Source organism: Helianthus annuus, chromosome 15 (assembly GCF_002127325.2).
Source record: "Helianthus annuus cultivar XRQ/B chromosome 15, HanXRQr2.0-SUNRISE, whole genome shotgun sequence".
NCBI lineage: Eukaryota > Viridiplantae > Streptophyta > Magnoliopsida > Asterales > Asteraceae > Helianthus > Helianthus annuus.
Window position 1 is genome coordinate 9,828,918 of NC_035447.2, and position 13,254 is coordinate 9,842,171.

At 35.0% G+C, this 13,254-nt stretch overlaps 1 protein-coding gene and 1 long non-coding RNA gene across 2 annotated transcripts; both read left to right on the plus strand.

The window, feature by feature from the left end:
* Positions 1-4,739: 4,739 nt before the first annotated feature.
* LOC110910573 (defensin-like protein 1) lies at positions 4,740-6,444 on the plus strand. The gene is made up of 2 exons (XM_022155198.2): positions 4,740-4,893; positions 6,147-6,444. The coding sequence occupies exons 1-2, from the start codon at positions 4,836-4,838 to the stop codon at positions 6,314-6,316; spliced, it is 228 nt and encodes a 75-aa protein (XP_022010890.1). The 5' UTR covers positions 4,740-4,835; the 3' UTR covers positions 6,317-6,444.
* Positions 6,445-9,529: 3,085 nt separating this feature from the next.
* Positions 9,530-11,736, plus strand: LOC110914769. The gene is made up of 3 exons (XR_002578574.2): positions 9,530-9,880; positions 10,392-10,451; positions 11,606-11,736. It is a non-coding gene; the product is annotated as an uncharacterized LOC110914769 (long non-coding RNA).
* The last annotated feature ends 1,518 nt before the right edge of the window (positions 11,737-13,254 follow it).

Here is a 13,254-nt window from a genome sequence, read left to right on the forward strand (position 1 = left end):
CGTCGGTGATATATTGGTGATATTAACTGCATAGGTTATTAGGATACACACGCACCAAAGAGTATCAACCAACCGAGTGAACTGTGTTGTGACGGGTGGGGTGATATTGCCCAAACCCATGACAATCTGGGACAGAATGCTGTAGAGATTTAAGAGTTGCATAGGTGATGCAATTGATAATAACAATCAATCATTTACAGGGGCGAAGTGTGATGTGGATATTGGTAACAAGTTAAGGTTTTTTTTTTTTTTTTTTTTTTTTTTTTTTTTTTTTTTTATAATCGAAACGACAGGTGAACATGAGTCGGTTCAGTCATAAACGGTTAGTTTATTTCAGTTGCCACGAAAGATGATTTGGTCAATTCGGTTAAGTATATGTTCTGGATGTCAATCAATCAAGCCCATTGGGACTAACATTTCCAAAACTCAAGAATTCATTGTGACTTCACTCAATTTCATTGGTAGAATCCCCTTATTCCGGAATATATGCTTTAGGGTGCTCGGGGTGCCGTCGGTAAGTGAAATCGGGGACCGACTTTGCCGATTAGGGGGGGCTGCCATTGGTTCGGGGAGGGAAATCGGGGAACAAATTGGGTGGTTGTTCACTGCGAGCGGGGAGGAAGACAGATGGTGGGGCCCATTTTTCCAACCAATCAAACAATTTTGTTTTTTTTTTAATAAACAAACAAGGGTAGTTAAGAGGGGAGTGGCACCATCAAATTGGGGTGTTAGGGGGGTTTAAGAGGGGAGTTGACGTGGCACACGAGGATTGGTTTGGCGTAAGAGAGGGGACTCACCTATTAGGTGAGCACCCCTTACACCTGTGTGTTTCACTTTTAAGATCACAACTTTAATGGCAATGAGCTGCTACAGCTCATTGGCAAGATTTGGGTTTGGTCGTAGGTTGAATCCGATCACAACCAGGTTTTACCGCAGTAGACCTTCGGACGACGGGTTTTTTACCGCAGTTCACCTTTTGCCATTGGGTTACCCCGGGTGCCCAGGCTTTTATTTCGTTGGCTTTTAAAAAAAAATCACAATTTTAGTTAATTTCGAACCATCTGAATTGCTTTCAAAATCATATTATTATTATTATTGTTATAAATTTTGAGCTGTTTCACTTGTTTAGTAATTTCTAACATAAAAATTGAGACTTACCATTTATATGCAGATCTTTTAATTTTTAATTTTGATAATTTGCAGACTGTGGTCATATTTATTCAAGATCACTAATTATTCCATATATAACTTTGCAAGTTTTTTGTACATCAATAGTTGTACATTGAGCTTTGGAAGTTTTTCTAAAAAAAAACTTGATTTTTTTACTTTAATCCAAATGTTTTTACTTTTTTCAATTTTAACCCTACATAATTTGTTTTTTTAACTTTAATCAAAAACTTTTCATTATTTGCAATTTAACTTCGTAACTTTTGTCACTTATACTTTTCATCTTTCGCAAATTTTCGTTTTACGTATAGTTCTAAATTTTTTCGAGATAATACGACGCAACGTGTATGTGTGGTTCAATGTTTTTACCTCTATTTTCCCATGTTTGACAGGTTCGTCGCAACACGCATACCCTAGGTCGAGTCAGTGTTGGTGGTCGATGACGGTTGTGTGACATTAGTACTATGTGACAACGTTTTACGCCCCGCCGCAACGCGGGGTATGCTTTGGGGTTTTTCAAAGAAAAAAAGTTATGTATATGGTTGTCGTAACGTTGGCTTTGGGGGTTTTTAAAAAATTGATTTTTTTTTTTTAACTTTTCACCCAAAAGTATTTCATAAATTACTTTTAACCCAAAACCATTTGTTTTATTACTTCTAACCTAAAACTTTTTTTTTTTTTTTTGCAATCTATCCTCATAACTTTTTTTACTTTCAACTTGGTCCTTTATAGTTTTCATTTTACAAAAATTTTTCGCTTTATGCTTGATTCTAAATTTTGTGACTTAGCACATCGCAATGTGCGTCTTTGGTTTAACGTTTTAACGTTTCGTTCTAATTTTGCGAGTTAACACGACGCAACGTGCGTGTGTCTGTTTGACAAGTTTAACATAACATGCGGGTCCTAAATCGACTTAGTTATAACTAAAGATTCCCCGCCGCATTGCGGCGGGTTGCAATCCTAGTTTTCCAAAAATTTACAAGTGAACTTATTCACTTGGATTTTTATAATATTATTATCCATACACAGTTACATGGTGGTCATAATTATTTGTAAACATTACATGTAAAAATATTGTTTTTTTTTCTGAATAATTAATGGTGGTGAAAATTGATAGTATAAAATTGGGAGATTAAGTGGGTTTTTTTTTTTTTTTTTTTTTTTTTTTTTTTTTAATATGGGATTTTTTTTTAACATTTTAAGGGTGAGGGCCTTTCCTGCAATCACATATACTGAATACCCGCAATCTTTTTGGAGGAGTTGAGCCTTCTTTTGCCCTACCCTGTTCTCCATATTGGTTTTGAACTTGTCGTAGTTCGCTAGTCATAGTTCGATACGTAGAACATGAATGATGGGTCTATAAAGTTGAGAGTGACAACTGACGAAAAATTGATCAATTGGATATTATACATGTTATATATTTACATGTTGACACTCACCAACTATCTTAAGTGTATTGTACTTGTTGCTCATCCAATATTTTTTGTAAGAGGACTCAAACAGGAACCATCTAACTATGTTTTAAAAAAAAGGTTCTTTGATTAAAGAGTAAACTGCAAGAATGGTCACTGAGGTTTGGTCACTTTTATCAGTTTAGTCTAAAACTCAAACCTTTTGAATCTGAGTCCTGTGGTTTCAATTTTGTTGCCATTTTTATACAAAATCAAAATCTGGTCAGATTTTTCAGTTAATATCCCGTTTTTTTTGTCTTTTTCCTCCCTTTTAATTAAAGGCAAAATAGTCAGATTTTTTAATATGTTATAATAAAACATTAAAAGACCATTTTGCCATTCATTAAAAGGGAGGAAAAAGACAAAAAAACTGGATGTTAACTGAAAAATCTGACAAGATTTTGATTTTGGATGAAAATGTCAACAAAATTGAAACCACATGAACCTAGATTCAAAAATTTTGAGTTTTGAACTAAATTGGTAAAAGTGACCAAACCTCAAGGACCATTTTAAAAGTTTACTCTTGATTAAAAGATGATGGAAGTTCTGTTGAACCAATAGTTTAGAGTGAACATGAACTAAAGCAGAAAAAAGATATCTTGAGTTTAATCCGGGTTCCTAGGTGAGATCAACACTCAACGATTCGAAATCAGAAAGATCAATGAGCAAGTTTTTTAAATATAAAGAAATAAAGGTAATGTCTATTAAAATAGACTTTTACTGGTTATCTTTCACTGCTTTATGTAAAAGATGCCTTGTGAATAATACTTAAAAATTATAATATGACTCACTTCCTTCTCTATAAAAGTTAAGATCTAGATTAAAGTCATATGAGACCAACATGGTTGTTCCTTATAGGACCTTTATATTCATTAATGAAAACGTAACTCCGCATGTCCAAAATAAACAATTGATTGATTTTTATCCCAATCAGAATGTTATTAGGGAAAATTACTAGAACAGAAAAGTTAACATTCAATCTTAATGTAATAGACACTCGGATTCAGCCGTTACCAAAATAGACAACGACAAAAAGAGCCAATCAGACGACGCCAAACAAGATCCATGGGCAAAGAGACAGCTAAGGCTTAGTCTACATAAAAACCTATGGTGAAGTACAATAGGGTCCACAAAAAACCAATAAAAAAGACACGTGTAAAGCGTAAGCTAAATAGCCATTGGATGAAAAAGTGCAGGCTAAATAGTTGGTAGATGAAAAACAAAGTATGGGCTAAATAGCATACGACAAAAAACAAGAGGCTAAATACTATCTGTTGTCTATTAAGCTTTCACTTACATGTGTTTCAATATGGTTGAATATCATGTGGACCCTTTGTACTTTACTATGAGTTTTTTTACAGGCTAAGCCCTAGCCGTCTTAGCCGACAGATCCTATTTGGCATTTTCTAATCGGTTCTTTTTATCTTTGTCTATTTTACCAAAGTTAAATATGCACGTTTAGTGATAACTTTGAAGATCAGCTTATCTATTGTAAGTTATCTATTCTAGTAGTATTCTCATGTTATAAAGTATAAACTGTTCTAAAACCATATAAATGAAAGTTCAAAGTTACTTTTTTCCGTTCATGTTACGGTAAAATTATAAATACGATAAGGTAAGAAAGTTGGTTAATTGGAATTCAAACTGCGAATGAGTTAGTGGTGAAGTGGTTGGGGAAAAATTTAATGTTCCTTGTGATCCGGATTCGACTCTCACTGACTCACTCTCTCTATTATTTTCTACGGCATTCAGGTGAAGGGCAAATACTAGTGGCACTGGTTCGTCTTGGATGAGAGGAGAGCTTTTACTGATTATTCCACTGTTGTGCTTTCGGGCGGGTGGAGGTCGGGTTTCCGCACATCTAAAAGAGCCAAAGGGATGGTTGCGGTCGAGTAGCTGAACTTGGCCATAGCGTTTAGTGTGACGATGATAATCACGTTGTTACTTGCCAGTTAAAAAAAATTAGAATTCAAACTTCAAAGTGAGGGGCGCATGTGCATGGTCACTGAAACTCCACCACCTTGTGACATACTGACATACATGCATAACACCACACCAACAAAACTGACAAAGCGGTGAATTACCAAGTGACATCCATCATCCACACCACCTCCTTCCGACATCATAAACACACCCCTCTCTTTCTCTCTCTTGATTCTCTCTCTATATATATATGTATAAGCAATATCCCCATATCCAACATCACTCTAGCTAGACATGGCATCCAAGACCTTCTTCACTCTTCTTTTCACCCTGTTTATCCTCTTTGCATCTCGTTAGTATCTCATACTCCTTCATCTAAGTGGTCTAGCAAAATCATAAGCGTTAATTAATAAAGTGTTTCAAAACTTGTTTTGGGCAAGCTTTTCTAAAAGGTTTATGTTAACAGGGGTGCAAACGAGCCAAGCGGCTCGAGAAAAGGCTCAAAACGAGTCGAGCCTAAGCCGAGCTTAAGCCTAAATTTGAGCTCGTCTATTTATCGAGTCCGAGCTTGAGCCTCTTAGTATAGTATTAGTAATTTTATTAATATATTATAACATTTACCCCTTATTTAAAGTTGTCTAGTAAACGAGTCTAGCCGAGTTTATTTAAACTTGTTTACGAGCCAAGTCCGAACTTAAAATAAGCTCGTTTAGTGCCCGAACCCGAGCTTCACTTATCGAGCTCTCAAGCCTAAACGAGTCTTTTATATATATATTCAATATATCAATTATATATATAAATTAGCCAAGCCCGAGCCGAGCTTGAGAAACCACAAACGAGCCTAGTCGAGCTCGGGCTTGGCTCGATTGCACCCGTACTTAACGTTTCTAAAAGTTTTTGAACTTGTTTTGGTTTTTATAAGACTTGATATAAAGAACCAGACTCATTTTTTTAAGTTTTGTCACGTGAATATCATATATATTTTTAGAGTAGTACATAATTTTTAGTCCACTACCCTACTACGAACTATCTGTGAACCAAAACATTTTTGGCTTTCAAAAAGCTTACATAAATACACCAACGGGTGTGGCATAGTGCCCGTGGCCAAATCAGCCATTTTAGCGCCCCATAGCCACCCCTGGCGCCACAGGGGCCCATGGAGAGGGCTCCATTGCAGTAACGAGCGCTAAAGGGGGTGTGCAAGTGGGCCCATCCTTTTCAACCAATTAAATCTTTTGTTTTTTTTTTTTTTGTATTTTGTTTAATAGGAGTTTTAAATCCCTCTACGTGTCATGACGCTGATGTGGATCTGACGTGACACTATAAAGCCCTTAGGGGCTTTAAACCATATCCCTATAAAGCCCCTAAATATGTAAAATATGAGATTTTTATAGGAAATATATGATTTGGACCCTCTAGTTCTAGTCAGTAAAGAAGATTGTCTTATTATGTCCTCACGATAAGTAAGTTCTGGTTCCGCACTCGAAACACTTATTGTTTTGCTAAACCAACTAGAAAAAAAATACGTTTATGCCAAGGTTAAGTGTTGATTTGTTTTAAACTTACATTAACTTCATAATTGCAATTGTGGTGTGATGAATGCAGAGACTAGAGTCCCAGTTGCAGAAGCTCGAATGTGCCAGTCGCAAAGTCATATGTTCCATGGAACTTGTATGCGTGACCATAACTGCGCTCTCGTCTGCCGTAACGAGGGTTTCTCCGGCGGAAAGTGCCGAGGCTTCCGCCGCCGTTGTTTCTGCACCAGGCTTTGTTAGATTCATGTAGTTGGTTGTGTCATTTCAATTTGCTTTTGGTTTCCTTGTTGCATGCATTGGACCTATCTATCTATGTTGTTCGATCATCTTTTAATTTTAATGTCAAGTATGTTGGGTTTTTGAGTTCATGAATCCATGCATGACATTTCCATAAATTTTAGAGTTCTAAGACATCAACAATCTTGTGTTTTACATATCAATTAATGTGCAAAGACATCGACATTGGCTTTACATACATCTAAAACTATAAAATTAATATTTTCGAAAGATGGACACATGTTATACTTGAAGATCACACAAAGCTTTCTACAAAATAACTCATTTTTAGTTTAACAATCACTATTTTTATGACATAGATTAAAGAGGGTTTAAAAATATATAACTTTTTATATGCTTGAATGCTACATGTGTTCGAAAACGAAATATATATAACGAAATATATATAGTGGTATTGGTTTTAAATTATCCCTAATTTGTTTGCATAATCATAGCCAAAATGGTTAAAATTATTCTTGAGTTTTAAAAACGAAAGCTCAATAGCTAAAAGCAACCATAAAAACAACCAAAATCTAGTAACTGTCACCAAGCTTCTTTCTACATTCTTCATACTCGAGATCATTAGTAGGCAACTCATTTTTAAACATGCCTACACTCCAATTGCCTCAAAACTAAACACTCTATCATTACCTTCACAATAACACTCTTTATCTTTACAAATGAAACAAATTTCCATAGCAATTGACTCTAAGACCATGTGTAGCGGGGCGTTTTTTTTTTAAAAAATTTCAAAAAAAACGCCCAAAAACGCCTCCCCCCATTACATAGGGCGTTATTTGGAAATTTTTTTGAAAAAAATGTTAACCAGCGTTTTATTTAAAACGCTCAACAACACAATTGCATGAGTATGACATGTTTGACTAGCCAATGGGAGTGGTCCAAGTGTAAGTTTTTTTTTAATCCTTTTTAATTATTGGAAGGGGCATTATTTGGGCATTATTCCCACTACGTTACTTTTGCAATAACGCCCCATGCTGACTGGACTGCCACGTGTCGAATAATGCCCCATGGTGGGGGCATTATTTTGTTTAACCACTACACATGGTCTAAATGATGTAAAAAAAAAAGAAATGGTATTAAAGGATATTTTTATAAATACCTTTCAAAATAAGGAACAATTCATATACTGTAACTAAGAACTTTAGTTTTTATATATTATAATATAATTGGAGTGAGGGTTGAGGGGCACCCATCACTTAGTCATAGTTCGTTGCATAGAACGATAGTCATAGTTTGATATGTAGAACATGAATGTCTGGTCTATAAAGTTGAGAGTGACAACTGACGAAAAATTGATTAATTGTAAGAGGACTCAAAACTATGTTTTTTAAGAAAAGTTCTTTGATTAAAAGATAATGGAAGTTCTGTTGAACTAATAGTTTAGAGCGAACATGAACTAAAGCAGAAACAAAAATATCTTGAGTTTAATCCAGGATCCTAGGTGAGATCGACACTCAACGATTCGAAATCAGAAAGATCAATGAGTATAAACGTGTATAAAACAGCAGGTATAAATAGATAAAAATGGTGAAAAGGTAGTAAAATGGTGACAAAAAGCGGAAAGGTAAAGGTAAAGAAAGAAAAAAAAAAGAAGCGTAAACTGACCCGATAGCACCGCGTGTGGAAAAAATTTTAGGTTAAGGAGCACGCACAGAAAACGTGTCTCACAAAATGTTTTATTTATTATATATAGTAGATAGTATATATTAGACTATAACATATTTCATGGAGCAATATCCTCCTTCTTCAACTAGAGCATACTTCATGGAGTAATATCCTCCTTCTTCACCAATGTATTCAATGTAATTATGTAGTCAATAGTTTCTTAGTCGAGATGAGTAATTATCTCCTTATTATTAGTCTAGTAACTTGTATTTAAAGTGTTGTATCTTTGTAATGAAAATGAAGTTAGCCATTGTGATTTCATACGGTATCAGCCTAAACATTGCAAGATCCTTTCTCCTAGCAATCTTCTTCTTTCTTTTCTTTCGGTCCCTTCCCAAAACTCTCCCATGGCTGCCGATCCAACTTCAACCCCTCTCCACTCCCTTGTTCATCTAATTAACATCAAATTAACCTCAACGAATTATCTTACATGGGAGTAACAAGTTACTCCGGTTCTCTCATATTTCAAACTTCTCGGCCATGTTACCGGAGACACCCCTTCCTCATCCGAAACTATTCTAACCGACAACAAAACCGTGGTCAACCCCGATTTTCTGAAATGGCAAATAGCCGATCAGAAAGTTCTTCTCCTACTTAATTCTACCATAACCGAAGAAGCCATGGCCGAAACCATTGGACATACCACCGCCAAAGCCGTTTGGAAAGCCCTCGCCGATTCCTATAGCCACTCCTCGATTGAACGAATCCACATTCTCAAAGATTCCCTTCGAACCCTTCAAAAAGGAACCTTTTTGGTTTCGGAATTAATATAAATTATGTATGTGTTTTGAAGACTTGCTAAATTTATCAGTAATTTACATTGTGCAATATTGACTAATTAATGATTGCTATGTTTAACCATCACCAGTTTACGTTGTGATGGATCATTATTTGACTTAACTTGAATTTTTTTTTTTTAAAAATTAACAACTATAATCGATCAAGTTTGATCTACGACTACTAATAACATCGGTGTCAATAGTATGTCATAAGTGTCACAATGGATATATAATTATATATCTCATAGTGAGTCTTAATGAGTTGAAAGGCGTACATGAGTTATTGTTTACCACGATTCATTATCATTAATCATTTGTTATGTAATATTCAAAAAAAAAATAATAATAATTAGTATTTATGTTAATGTTCAACTAGTTTTAATGTAAAATAAAAATAAAAAAAAATTGATTGAAAAAGATATGCATATCATTTTGTTTTGGTTTCACGTATATGGAAAAAAAGAAAGTTTAATAAAAAAACCTTATTATTTTTTTTAGTACAAAAAACGTTTTTTTAACCTTTTGGAAAAAAAAACATTTCAAATATAATGGTTTGTATAGGGGTGAAACATGACAAATTTTTAAAATGATATTTTTAGAAAGGAGGTATGAAAAGTAAAAATGGGGATGCATTTAGCCAACCCCTTTTCAACCCTATCATTCAAACTAACCTACCGAAAATTTTGGAGATGTGATACTAATTTAATCGCCCATGTTAAACCCGTACAAATTCACTTTTTAATTGGATCCGTTGTTCCGCGCTACAACAGCGGCGACACCTCCGTAACACTCCGTCGTGACCGCATCGCCGCACAACCTTGCCGCCAAGAGCCGCTCGCCACCGTGACCAACACCGCACCATTCTTCGCATTCCGTTGTGACCGTAGCATCACCATCGGCCGCCGCGAATCAGTGGTCGTTGACGCACCGCCTAGTGCCACCGTCTACCACCACGGATCCCACTCGCATTCTGTTCAAGTCAGTTTGGTTCAACATCAGCCGTGAGTAAGCCGTGAATCACCCATGTTGCTCACCTTGATTAAGTTCTGTATGATCATCTGAGGTATCAAATCGAACCGTCATCCTGTTTGAAAATATTAATGCAAATCTTGGCCTTGTTTTGATATTTCCGACGAAGAAGATGATACAGAAAGCCACGCCATGTTATATTAAATGTTTTTTTAGTCCACAAACTTTCACCCATATGTTCCCATTTTTTTTATATATAAATTTAAGTGTACTCGTAAATATCCGATACAACTTATGTTGTTATATATTTGATTGTTTTAAAATAAAGAGCTAATGCTTTATATAGAGGTTGGAATTATGTATTAATCTATAGCTTGTTATATAATCAGTATGTCATTGATTGAGATACAATAAAAAAATGAATTTTCATTTTGTTTAAATATATTCTAATTGTAACATTTTGGTGAGACTATGAACTTTCGAAAGCTTAATAATTGGACAAAAAAAAATCCGTATAGTCTTTGTCGTCGGAAATCGATAAACCAACTAGTTAGATAACCAACTGGGTGTTTCATAAGAGTAATCCGGTAATAATTTAAATATAGGTCCGTTGACTAATTTCGGACGATTTGATTTGCCTTTGCTTTTTCCTTGCTAAAGTTAAGGTACGGATTATGTTTTCTTTCATCGTAGTATTTTATTCATATCCGTTACTTTGTAGTACGGGTGTTTTCGTTAGATGGTTCGGTTCGTATTGTTATATGATTGGTATTTGTTGTAGCATGCAATAGACCTTAGATTTTGTGCTCGTTATTGCATGTTCCATTTAGACTTATGTCAAGATACTTTTATTTCTGATACGCTTTGTACTCTGTCACCCGAGCAATTATAAGTTACTTGTCGTTGGGGCGTTAACGACATGGCACTCATCGTGACGGTGCGTAACTAAAGTTCACGGCGTTTCTAGTTTGTGCTTGTGTAGCACATGGCCCCTAGAGGCGAATAGATCGATCTTAGCTCTGACTCCTGACTCCTGGCTCCTGTTGAGATGGAATACTGTGTGTGTGCCTACATGCACCATCTCGGCGCATGGACTATAGCCATGCATGCCTCTGTTTAGGCTCGTGGGTGCTTCTATATTACGTGATTTATTTTATTGTTATATGATGTCACGTATGTCTTGTCTCTGTTATGATATGTTTGATATGATTATATGCATCTGTTTATGTTCAGTATCTGTTATCTGTTTTGTATAAGTATTGGGATTCAAGTTACATAAGTATTTGTTTCAGTGCCAGGATTTCAGTCTCTGTTTTCAGCAATTGTCCAGTGTCCGCCTCAGTATTTGTTTTAGAACTGTTTTGTTTCCAGTATTGGGTTGCATAATCTTTACAAGTATTAGATTAGTATGTTTTCAAAACTCAGGTTTTCTAAACTATTTTGTTAATTAAATATATATATTTTCAAATTAGAAATATAGTTGTTTTGACTAAATAATGATTTGTTACGAAATTCGAGTTATCATTAGATTTTGATCTAAACCTAAATGTTTATTCATAATATAGTAATTTCGATATTTTTCTTGTTTTAAAGGAATTGGGATTTTTAAACAATATTATATTATAAGTAAAACTATTGAAAGAAGGAAAATTGTTTTAGTTTCAAATGTGGTTCAATGTCAGTCTCAGTTCAGCTTCCGTTATGTGGTGTTTCGTTCCCATTTGTTCGCCTTTACATGTACTGTTGATTTCTCTGTTACTGAGCAACTTTTTGGCTCAGCCGTATTTTTCTTTTTGTGTTTGTCTTATTTGGTTGACAGGTAATTTGGGAAACGTGGGGAATAAGTGAAGAGTGCCATGAAGATAAAGATTTATTTTCTTATTTCGGTAATGTAAAAAAAATGTAATTAGGATCTTTTATTTCAACTTTATGGATTAGTTTTAGTTTTGATATCTGTATGAGTGACACGTTAGCCTGTTCAGGTTGGGGTGTTACATGTTACCTGCATTTGATATTTTTTTTTCATAAACTGTTGTGATTTACCAAGTATAACTCATATTACTTTGTTTGACATAGTGAGCTATACTATACAATAACTATAATAATGAGGTGTACGTAAGTAGTTACAATTGATCGCTTGTAGTGATAACTGTACACAAAGAGTAAGGCTATAGGGTGTGGTCATAACCTTCAAGATCATGTCACCACACTCTCATCCACCATCCAAATCCACTATCTTATATGCAGTGGCGTCTCTGAGAATTCACGTACCCTGTTCGAGCTCGAAAAATGTGCCCATATGCTTTAACGAAAATTGTTTTTTTTTTATTTTTTTAAAATCATATTAGTATTGGGTTGGGCCCAATAAACCTAATGTTAAGTTGGGTAAATTATAAAGCATAAAAAGGTATTTGATAATGGGCCTCTATATTGGATTTATATGTGTTTACAATTTTTTTTAAAATAACATATATATATATATATATATATATATATATATATATATATATATATATCAATATTTTTTTAAATATCGTGCCTCTCGAAATCACGGGCCTTGTGCGGAAGTCCTCCCCGCACACCATAAGAGCCGCCCCTGCTTATATGGTGTGGTCATGACTTAAACTACCATCTCCATTTTTTTTAAATTTGTTTTGTGTAAAAATATATTTAACTACTTAAGAAAAGACAGGTGTATGGTTGTTATAGTTTAATCCATGCGGACTATGATGGTTCCTTAAGGGGGTGGTGTAACACATCATCCTAGGTGGTAATCCATGACCCATCTCATGCCCCTCATACCCCTTAGCCTAATGATGTGTCATATACACCCAATGTTACTACGAATTGCTAGAGGAGTTAGTCTATACCGGGGAGAAGTTGCCATACTTATATTTAGACCGGTAGGCTTAAGGTCTTTTCTAAAAATATAAGGGATCTCTTTTCATCTAATGAATGGATTCTAGGTAACTTAGTGGATTCTGTTACTACGAATTGCTATATTTGACCATGATTGTTATGATTGTCCATTATTTGACCTTTGTTGATTATGTTCTTACTATAAAATATAATATTTGCTGTAAAAGTGTGTTTACATCGATTGTTTACAGAAGCTATAAATAGCCAAGTTACAATTATACATACAAGGAAATGAGATATGTAAGGCTACATCTATGGCAGGCCAATGACCGACACAATATTTATCTAAAATAGTTGAAGCTATCAATAGAAATATATATTTAATACATATCAATTAGTGGTATCCTTAATATGCCCCCGCAAGATGGAGGATCCATCGGAGACTCCAATCTTGGATCGAAGTCGTTGAAAGGGTCCCCGCCCGAGAGGTTTAGTAAGCACATCGGCGAGTTGATCAGCGGAGTTAATGTGAAGAACCCGTAATGAACCATTAGCTACCTTTTCCCGAACAAAGTGATAATCTAGTGCCACGTGTTTCATACGTGAGTG